The sequence below is a fragment of the Cebidichthys violaceus genome, unplaced genomic scaffold (assembly GCF_023349555.1).
Source record: "Cebidichthys violaceus isolate CVI_PGR_0920_01 unplaced genomic scaffold, fCebVio1.0.p SCAF_22, whole genome shotgun sequence".
NCBI classification, from domain to species: Eukaryota; Metazoa; Chordata; class Actinopteri; order Perciformes; family Stichaeidae; genus Cebidichthys; species Cebidichthys violaceus.
In genome coordinates, this window is record NW_027176395.1 from 9020382 (window position 1) to 9042398 (window position 22017).

Genomic DNA, 22017 nt, shown 5'->3' on the forward strand with positions numbered 1-22017 from the left:
AAAGAGATGCACTTATGACTTCTGGTGACTAGTAGTTCTCTTGAATACCTATGTTGAATACACTTATTGTAAGTCGCTTTGGATAAAAGCATCTGCTAAATGACTGTAATGTAATGTAATGTCATTCATCCATTAATCAATCGACAACTTTTAACATCAAGAGAGGTGTGTGTGTGTGTGGAGCAGTGGTGGGCCGTCAGGGCCAGCTAAACAGATCTTTAGTTTGACATGTTGGGCGTATTCTTTGACGTGCCAGAACTGTCTAACCTGCTAAGTATGTCAGCATTAAGGTGTGCCGTGATTGGTCAGTGGGCCAGCGTGACTTTTGTCAAACAGAAAGGTAGCTAGCAGATCTTAGTGTTTAGTAAAAGTTCAAGTTGAAACATATGTAAGAAGTTATGACATTGACATGACATTTTTAGCATTTTTAAATGGATTTCTGGAGAAGGACATTTCCAGAAAAGCTGGACTTCGTATTAAAGGGTCGGTCAAGCCCACAGCCAGCAGCCCTGATCCAACATGGAAAAGGATTTGTATGAACGGTATTTCTGGCTGACAGCGGGCGGAGAAGCGTTACACATTTTATGGCTAAGAATGCGTTTAATTTGCAACTGAGTTCTTGGTGTTTGGAGCTATGCTACGCTAACCAAGGCAGCTACAGGACAGGACACGCACAAGCTACGTGCTTTTGAAAACTTTTGGAGAGACCTGAGCGGACTTTTTAAGTGAAAAGCAGCTGTGGTAAGTTAACTGATTTTGAGTCTTTACATCTGCAGTAGCGTTTCTACAGTGTTTATTTGTCTATCGTGTCGTTTTTATGAATAATATGAATGGCTCGTGCTCTAGCGCCGAAGTGTTGCTGGATTGATTTGTTGTTTTGTTGTCATATAAATATATGTGACTGGTTCTTGTGAGTTTTTCTTGTCATTGTGTTAATTACATTGATTTGGACTATATGCATTGTCCGTTAATTACGAAGCATCCCATCATGCGCGGGGTTATTGTCCGGACAATTGAATCCGTTTGAGATGTTGTTTCCCTGCTAAGCTAGTTAGCTTAGCCCCCCTGAAGACACGAGCGGTGCCACAGCCTCAGCTATTTTTTGTTATTGTTCCGGGTTCAGAGGTCACAAAGCCTGTTGTCTGTTACGTGAGCGCAGTCCACCGAAAACATTATATTTACCACAATTTAAGCTTCTGCATTTTCCAAATGCACTAGTATTTTCAAACGTATTGTTCGATTCTTAAGCCTTGTACCGAACAGTTTAATATGAATATGTTTATTATTACACTCCTAGAAACCAATAACCATAGCTGTGGCGTCATAATGAGCTTATTAGGACATGGCTCAAGTCTAGTAGGACAGCACAGAAGGCCCAGGTATAAATTGCACGGTCCGCCACTGGTGTGGAGCCACAGTCTGCTGTAGCTCCGTATCTCGCTACATTCTAAGCCCGGCCACTTTTTAGCGGTCCAATCAAAATAGAAAGGATTTGATTGAAATCCCTCTCATAACTGTACACCACTCAAATATTCCTTTTCACTGGGACAGTGAAGAATTCAACAGAGAAGAGAGTAGGCAACAAACTTTGTTAGGTTTAGGAAAACATCACGGTTTGGGTTCAAATACAGCCTCTTTGGCAGAAAGCCCAGAGGACAAACTCTCATGTGCACAGCAACGTGGAGCTGGAAGTCAGAGCCGACCAGCTGCGGGAGGCTTCTGTCAGACTCTACTTTTCTCTGCTGGACAGACAGGGAGTCTGGTGGAGCTTTGACAGTCAGTGTGTGTACATGTGTGAGCTAGCAGCTCCGCTACATTAGGCTCTCTGGTGAGTGTGTCTGATGGGGAGTGTCAGTACATAGCCGGAGCTCCTGCTGCTTGTCTCGATAACGCTGCCGTTTGTCAGCCCTGAATATCTTGTGTAGCTCTGAATATAGCACAGTTATCGGCAGGCCCATGTGATTTGTTTGCTGCCAGTGAGGAGGAATAAATCTGTAATGTACAATGTTGTTTTTCTGCTTGCATTTATCAGGCTTGCTAATGTTAATGCTGGCAGCAGCTATGTGTGAGAGGCAGAAACAGCAGCTATGGTCAGCCAGTGTTCTCTTCAGGTGGCAATCTCTCTAGTGACCAGCAGGGGGCGACTCCTCTGGTTGTATAGAAGTATATGAGAAAATGACCCTACTTCTCACTTGATTTATTACCTCAGTAAACATTGTAAACATGAGTTTATGTTCTCAATCACTAGTTTGAAGTCTTCTTCAATACAGCATGATGGTCATTTAGTAAATTATGGTCCATTTAAAGTCAAATAGATCATAAAGCAGGGTATGCTTTAGGGCTCACTTGTTATTGACAGGTTGCTACCCTATCAGAGACGTATACGGCGTCTCTACGTCACTCATTCGCATTCCAAATATGGTCACATCCGTTCACTGATTGCAAAAAAGCTAAGATGGCGACAGCAAAAATGCCAAACTTGAGGTTTCAAAACGGCAGTCCACAAACCAATGGGTGATGTCACGACCACTACGTCTACTTCTTATATACAGTCTATTGTTCTGCTATTCATATTCGGCGTGACAAATGCTCATTTTAGCATAAAAGGATGTTTTCACAATCACCTGTATTAACATATGCCAAAAGGAATCCATGTGGTTTTATATCATCTATTACTGCTATCTGTCAATATACATCCTACATGCTGATATACATCTATCCAGCATAGAGCAGGAGTTTTCAACGTTTTTCAGGCCAAGGACGCCCAAACTGATAGAGAGATAGAGCAGGGACCCCCTACTATATATATATTGTATAAAATTGTGTTTTGTATTAAACTGGGCCTAGTGCCATGTATAAACATACCTTGTTATTGTGCATTCAATACTAAGCTATTCAAATAATACACAGGTTCATATATTCATGTTTTAATTTCAAACATGTGCAAGGTACAGCGAATAGGGTGGCCTTGCCACTGCCATTTATAAACATACCTCGTCAACTGATACCAATGCCAATATCAACATTGTCTGTCGATTGCATGATAATCATGCATACAAGCTATTCAAATTGACGTTTTTATTTTAAACATAAATGTGGAAATGAAAAATTTGTGATGGCCTATTAGTGCCACTGCCATGCATAAACATACCTGTTATCTTGCATACAATACTGAACTATTAAAATAATGGACAGATTCATGTTTTTTGGTCGAGTTACAAAACGATAAATTTTCGCTCATAACAATGTCCATACACTTGGCATAATAATATACTGGCCTCAGTAGTTGGCTGTTGTGGATAGGAGCTGCAATGATTGCACAAGGATTCGTGGGTGAAGTAAATGTCTTTTTTTAATAAAAAAACCCCAATGTATCTTCTTTTCAAATAATATTGCAGCGTGCATCCTTGTGTCTGGGTCTTAGTCAGCTGGGGACTGAATAGGCTCTCAGTCAATCACGGGGAACCTGACAGAGCCAGCATGTAATATGCAGCCTCATGATAGGGGCGGGTCCTCCTCTTTGTGTGTAGGAGGCTTGGAGGGACAGGTCCAGGCTAGTCTCGCGCTGTGAGTGAACCAGTGCCCAGCTTGAGAGAGCTCCTGTGTGTCGCTGAATGTGTGCATTTCTGACTGAAAGATAACATCTTCTCCCTCCATTTATCCATTCGTTGTATTCATGTCAATGTGTATTTAAAGACATTTAAATTTGTGGGGGGAAAAAAAAAATTGTCTAATCAACCAAAAATATACTCAAATGTACATGTGTTGTTGGCATTGAAATAGTATAGTCTACAATAGTGAATGATTTAAACATTTATGCTGTTGCCGTTCAAGAAATACTATTTGTTTACATATGAATAATAAAGCAATGTTGAGTCTTTTAAAATTGATTGTCTTTTTTTTTCTCACAAAAGAATAAAAAAGAACCAATAAGGAACCAAACCGATAAGCAGTATCAATAATAGTAAAATTGTTAATGCAATACTTGTATAGACTTTTCTAGTCTCTCGACCACTCAAAGCTCTTTAACACTACATGTCATCATTCACCCATTCACACCTATTCATACACTGATGACAGGGGCTACTATGTAAGGTGCCACCTCCCCATCAGGACTCTATCTTACCATTCATACCCATTAACACACCGTAGGCACAGCTACTTGGGGTTAAGTGTCTTGCCAAAGGACACATCAACATGGACTGACGGAGCCAGGGATCGAACCGCCGATCCTCTGATTGAAGGACGACCGTGCTCTACCACTCAGGCAAAGTCATCCTAATAGTACTAGTATCTATAAAATCCTAACGATACCCACCCCTACTTTCTCATCATATTGTTGGTCATTGGAAAATATCAAGGTTTCAGGTATAAAAAGGGACAAAGCAGCGTTCTGAGTAAGTTATTAATACCTTACAGAAACACTGCATGCAATAGTCCACCTCACCTGCTCTTCATCTCTCTCTCCCTTTCTCAAACACACACACACACACACACACACACATCGCTTCGTCCTCAGTCTGCACTAAACATGTACATGTACTGAAACTGACTAGTTATATTCATTACAGAAGGTTGATTTAATAAAAGAAAGACTAGCTCATCCAATGAAACACTTAATAAAATAAAATGACGGACATTTAAAGCTGTATTTGAAAACCTCAATAGAAGCTTTTAATGTAAAAGAATTACATTCGGTACAGCTACGGTAATGAAACTGTTTTCAGTCGCTACAGCTTGAAATGTTGCTGTTTAACTGAGCTTCAGTAACGTAACCCTATCCAAAGGGATCAGAACTCTTGAGCTTCGTTTCTCCCAGCAGCACAGAGCAGTTGAAATTCCATTTCACTCTAAAACCAAAGACACAATTTGTTATGTGGTGTAGTAGGTGGACCCAAACGCACACTCGCACAGCAGGTTTAATCCAGCCAAGGACTTTATTTTAAATGAAAGTTCAAACAGAAAACATAAACAAAAGACTACAGCACCGTGTCCAGCGAACCGAAGCTTCTCCGGAGTCGGGAGGGAAACTCTACCGAAGCAGGATCATGCAGCCTCCGGGTGTCGGGAGGGAAACTCCACCGTACTCACACCTGGAAACGGTCCGGACAGGGACACTGGCTACCTATAAGAGTTTGCATCCAGTTTAAGACTGGTGCTAGCCTACAGGGCAGTGAAAGGAACAGCTCCTTCCTATCTCCAGGCCATGGTCAAGCCCTACACCCCCGCCCGACCACTTCGCTCTGCTGCCTCGGGGCGATTGGTTGCCCCGTCGCTCAGAGGTCCCTGTGGCCGATCGACCCGGTCACGGCTGTTTTCTGTCCTGGCCCCACAGTGTGGAATGAACTTCCCACTGACGTCAGGACAGCCCATCTTTCGGCGCAGGCTGAAAACCCACCTCTTCAGGAAGTGCTACCCTGAGCCTTCCACTTAGCACTTATTGTATTCATACTAGCTTGTTGCACTTATTGTATTCGTATTACTTTTTTGCACTAAATGTTTTTCTTTGTTTCTGCACTGTACTTTGGCTCTGAGTTATGCTCTGCTTCATGCTCTTAGATGCTTGTTTGGAAAAGGAAATGTACTTATGACTTCTGGTGACTAGTAGTTCTTTTGATTACCAATGTTGAATGCACTTATTGTAAGTCGCTTTGGATAAAAGCGTCTGCTAAATGACTGTAATGTAATGTAACTCGGGGATGAAAACTGTAGGCTGACAAAAACAAAACATAAGCACATGGCCCTCAACAACAAACCCGACAGGGGAAGAACAGAGGAGCGCACACACACAGGAAAACCTAACACAATTGGCACTAGGCAACCTCACTCTGAGAGAACTCCAGCACAGTGATACACCACATAGGCAAGAAAAAGGCACATGAATTGGATCTCGCCATCACTATAGCATGCAATAATAATACTGTACATCAAGAATCAGGTTTAGTTGGAACTGTTAAAGCACCATCCATCTGTTAGTGAACCTAGTTATTGTTGTTTGAGCTGGATGGAGTGTTACTGCTCAGACAGAAAATGGGACCTGTCAGTATTCCTGCAAAATAGATTTCTCATTAATTTCCACTATAACAAAACCAACACATGAGAATCAGTGTGAGAGAGAGCTTTCATTCTGGAATAACGGATGTGAACTGTTTGTGAACTGTGGGAGGTTTCTCAACTTGATAAACCTTGACGTCTTGTCTCCTACACTCTCCATTCTATTAATTTACAGCTGTCACTTTCTAAAGACACAAGATATGAATGGCTTAAAGCCTTGGGAGAGATGCACTGCAACGACTTTAAGTGTCATTTGTCACAGGAAGCTACAGAGATAACACTGAGCCCAGACCTGATCAGATAATCTATGGACGAACTGCAGCAACAAAACCAAGTCTTTTGGTCGACAAAAGAATCAGAAAATGTTTGAAAAACATGCGAACATAGAAAAGAAAAGCTGGTATTTCATGACTTTGAGATGGGTCTATAAGCTCACATCAGGAGCCTGTCATCTGTCTGAAGCTGTACACCTGAGTTAACTCGGTGAGATGTGTGTGGATAGATTATAGTCTCGTAGGCACAAACACTTCAGTATGAAATAAGTTACAAAATATGAACCTATATCCAAGTGATTATACTGTAACGGATATTTAAAAAAAAAACCATTACAAACTGAAGAAACACTGAAAAGTCACAACTTGTACTTCAAGGTGATGTATGTACACAAAGTGCTGAGGTTACTCAGTATACAGTATGTAACATATATTACATTTTCACTGCCTTTTTTCACCGTGCGAAAAGGTAGGTAGCTTTTTCACCACATAATATTCACGCTCTCTGTGAAAGTACTCATGACAAAAACAACAGTTACAAATATGAGTTGGACAAAAAAACGCCCGTGTGTAAAGGCATCAACTGCGGCGTCAAAATGAAAACTAACATCAGTTGATCTAACTAAAACAATCTAATGACACGAAAGTAAACATCGTCGTCTTCAATGTCTTTAATCAATTTCAACTTATTATATTTAAATTATATTATGTACGCCAAGCAATATTATATACGTTAGTTACAACAAGCAACAACGGACAAATTAAGCTGAAAGTCACCAGTTAACACTGTTGGCAGTCACTACAACTTGCCAAAGCAACAATGGCGGTGCTACCAGATGGTGGTCGCCGGATTTGTCTTAACAAATTTATCTTAAGCTGTTGACGTGGCTGAAATCATTGTCCTCCTCATGGTAAAGTATGCGCGATAGTTCTGTGTCTCAGGAACAGCGTGGATTGCCATACTGGATATAATAATAGTCCAGAGCAAAATGTGAAGTAAAGCCCAAAGCACTCTGTCTGCGCTCCTGGTCCCCCAGCAGATCCTCTCCAATCAGCTCCATGGTCTCACCTCAATTATCACTCCAGCTGGGAGTATAATTAGGTCCTAATCTAAATCTGTGAACAGCTTTCAGCAAGGTGCAAAGTCAAGCAAAAACATACAGCATGTGATGACGGTCGCATAACACCTCTAGCACACATCAGCAGCACAAAAACAGGGCTACATGAGAATAGAATTTGGAGGCCTGCCTTGGAGACTTTTGTGTCTCAGCAGGGAATGTCTCATATAAGCCGGGGCTGTGGGTCAAAGAAGTCCTCAGTAATAAGTTTCTCTTTGTCCATTGCGACATTGTGACCACAGAAGAAGATGTGCCATCAGAAAGTCGGGGCATCGTAGGGGAATGTGGAAGTTGTGGGATTATGACAAATATGATGTCAAGTATCATTTCTGGAGCGTCGGCTGATGTCGGATTTAAGAGAATGGAACAGTGGGGTTAACATCAAATAATAATTGGACCAGCTGGACAGGTGTCATATGGTTATTGTATATCACAACACATGTAAATGTTTTACATCAATTCATTAATTCTGTTCATGCCACATAATATGATTAAAAAAAAAGAAGCAAATTGGCACACCGAGGCAAACCCAGAACTGTAGAACGAAGTACATGATCTCCCTCCCCCCTCGTCCTCTTCTTTTTGTGACTGTCATGTGGGAATAAAGTGATCCGTCTTTTCTATAGAGAAGGGCCTGGCAGAGGACAAAAAGTGGGGGAGGAAGAGGAGTACACAATGGAAGGTGACAGACGACAGTATGAGCTCTAGTTTCAGATGACATTAGAGGTACTGTAATTGATTTTTGTCATTATACATTGGTAGATCCCTGTCCCTCCTTTAGTGGCTGAGCCCCCATGTTCACGTTCTCCATTGGGCACGGATGTACTTACCACCAACTGATGATGGTGGTGCTGTAATTTGATTAATTGATCAAATCTGTGTGTGCGAGTCAGCATTCTGTCACAGGGCTACATTACAGTCTTTGTCATCACCACACCTGGACCAATAAAAAGAGAGACAGCTATTGTTAGCTAGACCCCCATTCTTTCTGTAATATGAGCTTGTCTATTGCTGTGTTCACACCAAACGCAAAGTGAATTTTCGAGTTGTGTCAATCGCGGGAGCTTGATCGCGGGTTCAATTGTGTTTATTTGCGTCACTTGCGCTAGACGCGCTGGAGAGGAGCGAGAGCTAACTCTGTGTAGACGTTCCATCAATCATGGCTGTAATAACCACTGTTGCTGCTTTGTGCATGTTGGAGAAGTCCCACATATCCCGGGAAACTAAATGCTGTCGCTCTGTGAATTTCCCTGAGCTGTATTCACTGTTTCTAGCAAGCCACACATCGGCTGGTTCACCACAGCTTAATGAACCCAAAATAATGAATTTAGCTGTGATTTGATTGCAATAAATGGATAAAAAGGATGCTGAAATAACTACATAATGATGCTGATTTGTCTGAATTCAAGCTATGTTAGTTCGGTCCACTAGATGACAAAAAAACAACTGTTAAAATGCTTGTTTTCTGAATGGAGCTTGGATTGATCGGCGCTAACTAGGGGTGCAACGGATTACAAACCTCACGGTTCATTCAGATCACGGTTTTTGAGTCATGGATCGGATCATTTTTCGGATCAGCAAAGAAAAGGGGAGGAGACAAATATAACTTTGCTTTCCATTTATTAATTAAAAAACTTCAAGAACACTTAAAGCAAAGGACTTTGGGCTATAGTCGCATAAAAACAAAATTGAAGATGTCCAAGTTCGCAAGTGTGCCGAACTGTGAGGTGCAAAAAATGTAATGTCACGTAAAAACTTCTTACATATATTTAACCTTTAACTCTTACTACTACAAAGTTCTGCTAGCTAGTTTCACAACAGTCACGCTAGCCCACTGACCAATCAAGCTGCATGTTAATGCTGACGTACGTCAAAGAATACGCCCAACATGTCAAACTAAAAATCGGATTGGTTGTAGACTGTAACAATCAACAACATCGTCCCCATTTACTTAAACTGCAAAGGGATTCACTTGTAATTCTGGCAGATTTTTTTTTTACTTTGAGACAGCATAGGAGTGAAATCTGATTGGATAAAAGCTTGACTTAAAACAAGCTGCGGTGGAAGCAGAGCAACTGAGGAAGACAGTAGCTATGCAATGAGATAATGAGCTAATGGGAAAAATATTTAGAATACATGTAGTGTATTTATGAAAAATAATAAAATTATAAAATAGCTATAACTATTGTGATTCTGTCTAGGCTAGCAGAGAAGGCTTTGCTGGCCCTGACGATCCACCACTGACTTTAATTATGTGTCACGTCCTAAAGTATTTCATGATGTTTACCTAAAACTAAATACATTTTTTTGTTGCCTAAACCTAACTACGTTTTTTCCCATGAAGACGACCGTTTATTTTTAAAAAGCCGAATGCAGGTAACTGGCAGAAATCAACACGTGTGGCTTACTAAGAAAAAAAACAGGTATATGTAACTTTATGTAAGATATCATACAAACTGTTGTGGGGAACCGTTGAATCAAGTACTCCACTTACAGTGTTCATTTGGTCGTTTCATATATGACACAATATGCGAACAAAATGTACGACGTCTGGTGCCGCGTGCACTTTGAAATCATGGAGGAAAAAAGAAAGTGATTTTCTCAATGAAAAACGAGTCGAAGCTCGTGAAAACTGCCAAAAAGGAGCCAACAGCATGCAGCAGAGAAAGTGGGTGTTCCTCAGGCGACCTTCTGTCTTCTACTCTCACAAAAATAACAGATGTGCTGTATTTTGTCAATAAAAATTCAGTAAATAGCTATCCATTTAATTTTTTTATATTCATAATAAATAACAAATAATAATCGGCATGAGAAATACAGAAAAAATGGTGATGAATTTGACGTGATCACTCTACAAGGTTCCTACTGTATTTCTATATTAAATGGGTTTTTTTAAAGAGAAATGACTACTCCACACTGCACACATTCTTTACTTTGCCCTTTAGAGAGCTCAAGAATCAGAACAATCGTCAAGCTCCTCCCCCAACTTCCTGCAACAGTCCCTGGCTTGTTAGTGTTATCTTTGAGAATGAGTCTTGTCTGCCGCTGAAAGCGGCATGGCATGATTGATCACGCCACTGAGTCATTATTTCTTTCACTTGTTTCCAACATCAAAGAGAACAATGCAGGGAGAGCACACGCTGACATTAAATACATAGATTGCCAGAGAGAGGTGTCTGTCTCCGGTTTGATCAAATAAATAAAAGGATTGTCTGTAGAAGGTTCACTTTCACCAACCTCTGGCTGATGGAGCTCAGCACACCACAACAGCAAATTAAATCATATTGTAATCTCTTTGACGTCACATGCTTTGCACTCTCAGGGAGTGACCATTAGCGGTACACAACTTTTTACATACACTGCGGCATAATTTGAGTCCAATATATAGGTTTTTAGAATCCCATTAGGCATTTGGAAAACACTACACAATGGTGAGGACACTATATGGGAAACTCAGAACTACTCTGGTCACAGTCAAAGGCCAATGCCACGCTCACGTCATTTAGATGGATGGTAAAGATATGTACTTTAGACAGCTGCTTGGTCACAGTTGGTTGGGTGAGGGTTAAAAATACTGTAAGTTAGCTATTGTACACTATATGAATTTAATTTAGATTATTATAATATATCAGAGCATCCAGCGAAGGTCAGTCAGACCTGAAGTAAACTCTGTCGATCCTTCACCACCGCTCACAGAGCTCAAAGCACAGTGACACCACTCTGCCGTGTCCCTTGTCAGATGGTCTTGAGCTTGGTTGATACTATTGTCATGTTTGTCATGTCTGTTGCAGGAAATTCGGGCCCCACCTTCTCTGTGTTTACTGAGATATTTTGTATCTTCATTTTTGTAATTTCCAATTCTAATTGAAATAGTTCTGTTTTGTCTATTTGCTTGTGTTTCAGTGCATCGAGCTTCTCGGCCACAGCCGTCTCTACACATGAGTAGACAGAGAGAAGCCGACCGCAGAAAGGGTTTGAAACCAACAACATTTTTGGTGACGTTGTTTGGGAACACACAGACAATGTAACAATGTCACTGTGGAATGACGTGTGGTCACGATGCCTCCCCTGGGCCGGCTGCTCCTTGTTTAACAGGGTGTGTCTGTGTGTGTGTGTGTGTGTGTGTGTGTGTGATTCACCTTAGGTGTCACAGCTGGGGGCTTCAAATGAACTAGGCCACATTTGGCCTGCAGTGAGTGAATATTTAACCCATCACAGCTGTGTTGGGGAATGTGTAGCCCAGGGCACAAACAGGACTCCCTCTACATTTTTGCCGTGGATGAAGGTGGAGGCCAGATGTCTGTGGATTAAGGATGCCCCGCCCGTTCTAAATTAGTAAAACTAATGTTATTGATAAGGTCCGGAGTTAATGGTTCTGCTCTGACTTTTACTCCGGGTCCGGACCGCGTGAGACACACATCATGGCAGATAGAAGAGAAAGATCCAAAGTGTGACTACATTTTACTCCAGGAGATCTGAGAACTGTCGTCTCAAATGCAATAAAACCCTCAAAAGTAAAAGGAGGTAACACCAGCAATTTATCACAACACTTAGCGAATGCATACAACAGGGGTATTCAATTGACATTCCAAAAGGTCCAGATTGAGAAAATCTCCTCAGGCAAAGAACATTTCTTGTGCTATTTAGTGCCATATATACACTGCCTGGCCAAAAAAAAAGTCGCCACCAAAAAAAAAAGGTCACACATTCTAATATTTCATTGGACCGCCTTTAGCTTTGATTACAGCGCGCATTCGCTGTGGCATTGTTTCGATAAGCTTCTGCAATGTCACAAGATTTATTTCCATCCAGTGTTGCATTAATTTCTCACCAAGATCTTGTATTGATGATGGTAGAGTCTGACCGCTGCGCAAAGCCTTCTCCAGCACATCCCAAAGATTCTCAATGGGGTTAAGGTCTGGACTCTGTGGTGGCCAATCCATGTGTGAAAATGATGTCTCATGCTCCCTGAATCACTCTTTCACAATTTGAGCCCGATGAATCCTGGCATTGTCATCTTGGAATATGCCCGTGCCATCAGGGAAGAAAAAATCCATTGATGGAATAACCTGGTCATTCAGTATATTCAGGTAGTCAGCTGACCTCATTCTTTGAGCACATACTGTTGCTGAACTTAGACCTGACCAACTGCAGCAACCCCAGATCATAGCACTGCCCCCACAGGCTTGTGCAGTAGGCACTAGGCATGATGATCCAGGTGGCGACTTTTTTTTTGGCCAGGCAGTGTATATACACATATATCCTTTCTCCGTTCTCTACACTGGCTACCTGTAAGAGCTCGCATCCAGTTTAAGACTCTGGTGCTAGCCTACAGGGCAGTGAAAGGAACAGCTCCTTCCTATATCCAGGCCATGGTCAAGCCTTACACCCCCGCCCGACCACTTCGCTCTGCTGCCTCGGGGCGATTGGTTGCCCCGTCGCTCAGAGGTCCTGGCGGCCGATCGACCCGGTCACGGCTGTTTTCTGTCCTGGCCCCACAGTGGTGGAATGAACTTCCCACTGACGTCAGGACAGCGGAGTCGCTGCCCATCTTTCGGCACAGGCTGAAAACCCACCTCTTCAGGAAGTGCTACCCTGAGCCTTCCACTTAGCGCTTATTGTTTTCATACTAGCTTGTTGCACTTATTGTATTCGTATTACTTATAGCACTAACTGTTTTTCTTGTTTCTGCCCTGTACTTTGGCTCTGTTTGGAAAAGGAAATGTACTTATGACTTCTGGTGACTAGTAGTTCTTTTGATTACCAATGTTGAATGCACTTATTGTAAGTCGCTTTGGATAAAAGCGCCTGCTAAATGACTGTAATGTAATGTAATGTAATGTCCATCCTCGTCCACTGAAGGTAACGTTAGCGATGTTATACGCCGCTTGATCATAAGAACAGAATAATCAATGAAAAACAATCTGGTAGATAATTGTTTAGCTAAGAATGTGTTTTAAAGTTTTTTGAACTTCTTATAATGCTGCTCAAAAAATACTATTTGTTTACATCCAAGAATAATAAAGAAATATTGATTATTTTTTTATCTTTTTTTTTCTCACAAAATAATCAAAAAGAACCAATAAGAGTATCGATAAGGAACCAAACCGGTAGCAGAATCATTAAGAGTACTAGCATCTATAAAATCTTAATGAGACCCATCCCTACTGTGGATTGTGTTCTCTTTGTAAACACACAGCGAACTCTCTGCTCAAGTAACCCTGAATAACGTGGGCGCTCACCTGTGTCCTGGAATTGTGTTGTAGGTACTAGTTGGACCTGCTCACATTAATCAGCAGATTGTTGTCCAGAAGTCCGCCGTCATTATCAAGACAACACAGCTGGGTTATTGTCCTTAATTAGAGGCTTTAGTAAATTAACTCTTTCTCCACCTCGTTTCATTTATTTACTCCTCTCTTGTGAGAAACCTGGCATGCTTTGCACTTGGAAAGCTCAAGTGACTAGAATATTCCTTGGCCTCCTCTTTTGTCAGTGAAATGCAATTATATCTCTGACAACAATGGAGGATTTCACCAAACTCACACTAGCTGTGCGTGTTTCTCTTCTTTGTCTATAATCTGTGGATCACAGCCACTATTTTTATCCCACGTGTGGGACATGCTTAGGCAAATGGGCTTGTTTCATTTGATAATTGCATTTAATTTGCATCTGCCGCGTAGTGATGCTTTTTTTCTCTCGTCTCTACTGTGTGATGTGTTTGTTGCCAGTGATGCCTCAGGTACAGAAATGAGACGAAGTTCAGCCCAGTGCTGTCTGTTTGTCTTTACGACTGCTGCTGCCTGGTGTGTAAAAATAATTCCCTGTGAAACCGTTATAGTTCTTCACAGCTACTGAGACATTTTGTGAAATGTGTTCCATTTCCCCAAACACCTTCTCTCTAGTGTACGGTGGCTACTGAAAACCCATCACATCCTGTTAAAAAAAACGTCTTTAAAAGTCATTGAGCCATTGAACCTGCTGCTCAGCATGCTGATGAATCACCTTGATGGCGTTTGCAAGCAAAGTCCGTATTTTTTGTAGTCTTTTTTTTAATCCACTAGTTAGCACAATCCCTCCTCTCTGATCTTTCCTACGTCCTTTGTTTTGGAACTATGCAATATTCCAAGCTGTTCTGTGATCACGTCAATTTAAATTCTGCATCTCTGTATTCTTTATTTTGTTTGTCCTTAAGTGCTTTGTGCTGGGAGACGAATGAACAAAGTGATTCAGCTCATCACATGCTGTTTTGGATGATGTTTTAATTTACAGTGGCTCCGAGCCGTCAAACAACACTGACGGATGCTAAAAATGTAGAAAATTCAAACTCGTTAAGAAAACTTTACAGAGGAATAAAGTTTCGGAGTGTTCGTGTAAACGTGATTGACACAATATGAGGTTGTTTACTTTTAAAAATGTGCCACAATTACTGCTGAAAAATACGGACTTGGTGTGCAACTGTTAGGGCAGCAGAACAGGTGAACCCAAGTGCAGACACAGACGAGGAGGCAGGAATGAAGACGAAGTGTTTTATTGCAGAGTGAGATAATGGGAGATAGAGAATGGGAAAAAGAGCAGGGAAGAGGGAATGACTGAAAGCGTGGACAATCAGGCCTGTGGCTGGTTGTATTAGGCGAGGGCTTAGCTGTGGTTGAGTCCAGCAGGGAGTCCAGAGCAGAGGAGCTGTGGCTGACGAGACGAAAAGCTGGAGAACAAGGGGGCCAAAGGAGAGCAGACGGAACTGCAGGGACAGAAGAAACAGGGTTTCAGGTGAGGGGAAACAGGAAATTAGCAAATCTCTACCAAGAACTGTCTGGAACTACAATCTGTCAAGGTGAATGTGGCAGAATTGAGTCTTTGTACAAGTCTTGATTTTGGGATGGGATGCAGCTGGTGAACCTCAATTGTGTCCGTCTTGGGTTAAACCTACTCTCATAGCCAGCTGTGCAGTGTACTTTGTGTGTATTTTCGAGCTGCAGCCTAGTTTTCAAACTGTATTGTTTGCCTAAATATAAATGCAAACAATGTAATAAATTATGACCAAGAAGACCAAGAAATAACCCGCGTTGTCCCTTCATTGTGAAATTGGAAAGTGGTGCGTTAATCTATTTACGGAACAGAATGGAGTCTGCTCTTCTTCTACCCTTTGTTTACCTGAATGGAAACTCTGACTCAGTAGAGAGCATTTTCCTTGAGCATCACAAAGTTTAGTCTGCTTTAAATGCTGCTGAGTGAACACAAGCAAAAATCAAGGCATTATTCCAACATTGTAACAAATTGATTCCTGATTCTGACCAGAGCAAACAACCTAGAAGAAAACACCCTAAGGCAGTTAAAAGATTGGTTTGCCCAAATTACAAAAAACTCCTTTGCCTCTACCTCAATATACTGGAGTTTATTTTGAAATTACATGTAAAGATTTTCAACAGCGACATTTCTTTCTCAAAGCATTTCCCCTCATATACCCGGCCTTCATGATGGCTTTCCACCGTTTTACACGTCTATTGCCCAGTTTCAGTCTGGACAGCTGTGTACACACGTTACACTTCAGGTTGCGGTTACATGTGTGTACACAGCTGTCCAGACTGAAACTGGGCAATAGACGTGTAAAACCTTACCCTTTGAGTGTATTTTTTTCCCCGACTTAGCCCTCATGTCCATCTGATAGAGCTGAGCTGTGTTTTGGTTGCTCCACAGCTCCGTCACACTTTCAATGTCCTCTGACGTTTCAAGGATTGAAGGTGTCTTCCAGCATTCTGTTTGTCAGCTAACTCCCAACTGTAACTGCCCATCTTGCACCTCGGGCTGAAAACCACCTTTCTGCATTTAGGACACCTCCAAAAGTGAACATTTAGTCCATTTTACATTTTATTCATAGACTGTATATAAGAAGTGGACATAGTCATCGTAACATCACCCATTGATTTGTGGACTGCCGTTATGAAGCCTTGAGTTCAACGATTTTGCTGTCGCCATCTTGGAATACGCCCATCACCATCTTGGCTATTTTGCAACCGATGAACGGAAGATACCTAATAAACATCATGATGTATTGTGAAGAACACTTGAAACTAGAGATTGAGACCATAAACTCATGTTTAAATTAAGAGAGAAGTAGAGTCATTTTCTCATAGACTTCTATATATCCAGAGGAGTCGCCCCCTGATGGACATTAGACAGAATACAAGTTTAAGACACTTCTGCATCGGCTTCACTCCGCAGCACCGGAGGTTGCCGCCGCGTTTAATCAAAACCTGGTGCAGTTCGTTTGGGCAGTTGTGAACACAGTAATCATACTCTGATGCAAAACGAGATAACAGATCTGAGACCACTTACGAGTTGTGGTCTCTGACCATTTCTGCTTCCACTGCAGTGAGAACATAATTCGTCCCAATTGCAGGAAGTGAACCAAAATGCAGGCTGTGTGCTGTGGAAGGAAAATGTATGTGTGTCTTGAAATATATCAACGTTGTCACAGCTCTGCCACTACTATCCTGTTTTTTCCATCTCTCGCTCACCTAATCAGTTTATTCAGTGCACCTGCCGGTCACGCCCACCTCATCAGCTCATCACTCTCACCTGCTCACTCTGCTGCACTCACTATTTAGGCCTCAGCCTCACACACACTCACTGCCAGATCGTTCTCCGCTTCCATGCAAGACCTTCCAGCGTTTCCCTTTGGACTGATTCCCTGGTACCGACCCTGCCTGTCTTGGACTACCCTGCCTTGCCTCTGCCCCGGTAATTCATTCAGCCTTCTGTCCCCGACCACGAGAGCCTGCCGCTGTATTCCTGTGCACGTTCTACCTGTTGTGTGTTCTGAAGAAAATAAAGCTTTGATTCAAACCATCCCTGGTGTTTGTCGTACTACTCCTGGGTCCTTACTACACCCGTTACAAATGTATAATCATATTCATAATCTGATATATGTTTTAACATTGTCATATGTTATCCAAATCACTGAGGCAGAGTGTATGTGCCCTTTTGGTAGCCTCAACCTTGTAACCTTTAATACGCAGGTGTAGAGATGCCGAGCCACGTGGTAAAAGAAATGGAACTGTTGGACCGCAATTAGTGGAGCGTCCACTGAGGACGAGTAACCCCGGTGGTTCTACTTAGAAGCTCAGAAATGGAGAGACAGGAACCTGGGGGGGTCTATGGGTTACCAGGCCTGGGGCAGGGTAAGGGTATAAAAGGATGTACATTTACATTGTGAAGTTAGTTAAACCTGGGACAACTCTGTTTGCTTGTACTCTGTGTGATGTAAAAAAAACCAACCTATAAATCCAATCTCTATTGTGTTCATTACTGAGTTCCTGATAGTGAGATCCTGTGGTGTCCCACCATTATTCAGATAGCTAACAGTTATTAAGTTAGCCGTAAGATATTAAGACTTGAGCATAATCAGCAAAGCTGCTTATCAAAAATCAACCACTACACTGTGCGGACGTTTGTTGAGATGGACACAGGTAAAGGATGTGTTAACATGGATGGGAGAGGACTGACTGGGATTTCTGCAGAGGTCAGAGATTTGTTTGACATCTGGGCTGAAGAGAACAGAATATGCTAAATAAAGTCAAATAAGATAAACTGGAGAAGGGATTCATGCTCACAGTACATCATCTCCCAGTAAAAGTGAAAAACAAACATTAGCCCTGCCCCTCAGCAAATTATTTCTTCTATTTGGTCCATTTTAATTTTGTGGAGGAAGTGAAAGTTTCCTTAAAAATCAGAACAAAAGTTAAGAGTTCTACTGAACATGCTAAGTGTTGTTTTGTCAGGGACCTGCTTAGTACCTACTTAGGTCCTCTTTGGGTGACGTCTTGACATTCTGACCTGCTGGTTGAGCTTGTGTTGTCACGTGTAAAGAATAAAAGCAGATACAAACTAAATACGAGGTTAGAATGTGAACACTGCAGGGGGCGTCAGGTCGTATTTGCTTTGCTTACTCCACAGCAGAAAACAGAACTTCACTTGCAAATGAGGCTGTCTTATCAGAGTGCTGACCCAGATTTAGATGTTCTGTTAATCTGTTCTGTGGAAATCCAGAGCTGAGGGTCTGGTGCTTGCTTTTCACATACAGTTTCTGTCAAGCCCTGTGATGAAAGGGCCGCACTAATAAATGTGGCCATTCGTTTTGGCTTTTTGGGGGGTTCTGCGGCAACAAGAGGCGATGCTGAGTATTTATATGGAATAATAAAACGTCTTATGTGGCTCCAAAAGAAAAGGAAACCCAAAGATGTGAACCAGGAAGACATCATGTATATTCATTGGATGGAACGGAGAAAACAAAACAGTGTTTCTTTTGTTTGTTGGCTTTTTGTGCGAAAGCGGAATAAATTACAAGAGAGAAGCAAGAAAGAACAGCATGTCCTCTCCGTCTACAGCGTTCAGCCTCTCTCTGCGTCCTCAGATAAATTCTCAGACTCTTCTCTGCCTTTAAACTGCTCCTATCAATGCCTCCATTTCCTTCTCTGTCTCTTCCCCTCCCACCATCTAGAAATGCAGGGGATTGAATACTAAAATCACAGGTCTGTTTCCTGAAGCCTCAATAGGAGTCTTCCTTCTGTTTCAAACAGGGACAGTATGTCTTTCCTCACTGGAGTTCAGTGAAGTGTGTTTTTCTGTCTCCCCTACATCAGTCTGACGGACAGTGAAGCCGGTTTACCCTACGACAAGGAGTCCATGGCCATCATCCACCTGAACAATACCACGATCATGTACCTGAAGGAGGTCACCAAGTTCCTTGCTATGGTCAGCTTCGTCCGCAAGGAAAGCTTTGAGAGAAAAGGTAAACTAGCATGAAGTTGCGAATCGGGAGGAGCATTTTGGGGCGCCCCTGGTGGAGGAAGTAAAGGTCCTGTTAATTTTTTCACATACACAATGTCAGGTGACTCACAGTTGGAGTATTTCTACGGCTTGCATCGGCGTGAAACTTTCCCCGATTTAATGAGCAGCACAAAAGATTAAGAGCTCTATTTGAGATGTGGTTCTGTGATGAAAAAGTTGAAAGTATAATCATGTGTATATAAAAAACGTTAAGGTAGACGCTAAGCCTGACTCCATGGGGTATTTCATCAAGAAACATCCAAATTAAAATTCTACAAAATGCCGAGCTAATACTTTCTCACTCTGAACTCGTCAAATACCAACGCTTGGTCAGTGGTCCTACTCTTCAAACTATCAAACTAGGTTCCCCCATAGCATCAGTTTTGGACGTGTCAGGGACGGCATGTCAGTTTCTATCTGTTACATGTATAATGTCTTTTCAAAATAAACTTCTGTGTTAACAGGAAACATACAGTTTCTACTTGTTACAGCATTCAGAATAAACTTCCAACTGAAGTTTACTAAAGTTTTAGATTTATTTGCACAAAAAAAACCCAACTCTGTTGTTTACTAAAAGATTGTGGTTCAAGTTAAAGTAACTTTTGTTACGTGAAATTAGTACACATGTTTGGCGTAAAGTACGAAAGTTACGTAACAAAACTACAATAAAAAAAGTCAACGTTTCACAAAGGACACGAACAGCGGTCTCCTTGGTGAAAGTTGTTTGACCCATCCAACCTCCTAACTGTTGTAACATCACTCATGGTTTGTGGACTACGGTTTTGAAGCCTCAAGCTTGGCATTTTGGCCGTCGCCATCTTGGTTTTTTTCAACCAGTGAACGGAAGACCATATTTGGACTGAGGAGACGTCGCGTAGAGACGCCATAGAAGGCGTCTCTACGCCCTAAAGCATGCTTTATGGTCTATTTGACTCTAAATTGACCATAATTTACTAAATGAACACCATGCTGAATTGAAGAAGACTTGAAACTAGAGATTGAGACCATAAACTCATGTTTACAATGTTTACTGAGGTAATAAATCAAGAGAGAAGTAGAGTCATTTTCTCAAAGACTTCTATACAACCAGAGGAGTCGCCCCCTGATGGACTAAAGATAACAGTGTCAAATACAATCAAAACTTGAATCAATTCATTTTGAAGATGTTGGGTTGATTGTTGTTGAGTTCAGCAAATATGCTGATGTGGTTTGCTTTCAACTGTAACAACGAAACAGTTATGAACTGAATCACATTGCCTGTGATTCTAAAGAAATAAACGTGCCTCACAGCCTAAGTGGACTCACAGCCTGAATAACTTCTGTATAGATTATTTTGTCCCTGTAAAACAGACAAAAGGAAGCACAACTCAGTGGGTTTGTGTGAATTCTCTTCTGCCACTACACTGAGTGCTTTATAATGATGGAGCAGGCAGGTCAGCTGCTGGGAGCTGCCCTGGAGCAGCAGGGGGCTCCCTGCCTCTCTGAAGGGTACTTACCCACTGGCTGGTGATGGAAGAAAAGGGCAGCGTTCACTCCCAACATTGTCACACAGGCTTGGGCATAGGTCAAACTCTACAGGAGCAAATTAGCTATCTTTCAGAATATCTAACAACGTATCTGTCAGTGCTTTGTTTGTAGCTACTGAATTCCATTCAAAGCCACAAAGTCCACAGCATAAGGACCAAAAGTACCACCTTTTTAGAGATAAATAGCTGTAAAACATGCCTGTGGTCTTGTGTCTCACTGACTGTCAGGCACATGAACTGGAGCTGCTCAGCAGGTGTGAAGCAGTATCATTGTGATGTCCTCAGTGACTTAATTTACCTAATGTCTGCTGTTTACTCTCATTGCTTCGGTAGTTATCTTTATACAGGTACATTTTATTCAGCAGTCTGATACATTTCTCTTAGTTCATATATATTCAGAAGCCTGTAAGAGTCTGTGTTTTACAGTAGGGCAATAGGCTGAATGCCTAATGTATGTATACAGTATATACTTAGATTATAATAAAGCTCTGTTATTTTGGTCGAATTTAGTGTATTATTGTCCTGCTATATATATATTCATTATATATGATATATAATATGTCATTATACTATATACTATAGCGAGGGATTTGGATTATTTTAATTTACATAAAATAAAAAAACAGTAATTTTACCTCGCTGATTGTAAGACACACTTCATTCAATCTAAGAGACAAAATTCAACAATAAGAAAAAACGTCTTTGTTAGTCTTTCCACTGATCCAACAATCATCAAATCTGGTGTGGTCAAAATAGACCTAGCTAGGGTTGGTAATCTTGAAAAACAAGTTTGAGTACGGCAGATTTTAAAATTCATCAAACAGAAAAACCCAGCCTAGTGTTGCCAACTTCTTTTCAGTTAAAGTAGCTAGTAGCACCAGCTCCAAAAGTCACTAAATCTAGCGAGAAAGTCGCCAAGTCGGCAAAACTGAGAGCCTGTCCCTTCAGGCCTCTCTCCAAAGCCACTCCCCATAAATTTAAGCCTTGGAGATCTAATATGAGTGAAGATTCAGCAAAGGGATTGGCGATTTCTCGCCTCAAATTTTTTCATGAAACCGATTTGGGCAAACTGCCGCCAAAGTGATACCTATATAGCCTCTTTATTTATTATCATTTTTATTCACATTGTTTTTTTTTATTGTGTTGCTTCACATAACGATTCGTCCCCATCAGGTGTAAATAGAGATTGTTAGCACCTCTTGATCTTACACGCTCTGAAGC

General features: G+C 41.5%; 1 protein-coding gene across 2 annotated transcripts in view; it reads left to right on the plus strand.

The window, feature by feature from the left end:
* Positions 1-22017, plus strand: part of rragd (ras-related GTP binding D) — a 58946-nt gene that overhangs the window by 30967 nt on the left and 5962 nt on the right. The window contains exon 6 of one of the 2 annotated variants that reach the window (XM_068717777.1): positions 19084-19232. In XM_068717777.1, the coding sequence (XP_068573878.1) occupies positions 19084-19232 (149 nt within the window). Of the gene's footprint in view, positions 1-17049; positions 17281-19083; positions 19233-22017 lie in introns of those variants that run through there. The other variant, XM_068717778.1, reaches the window with a different exon arrangement.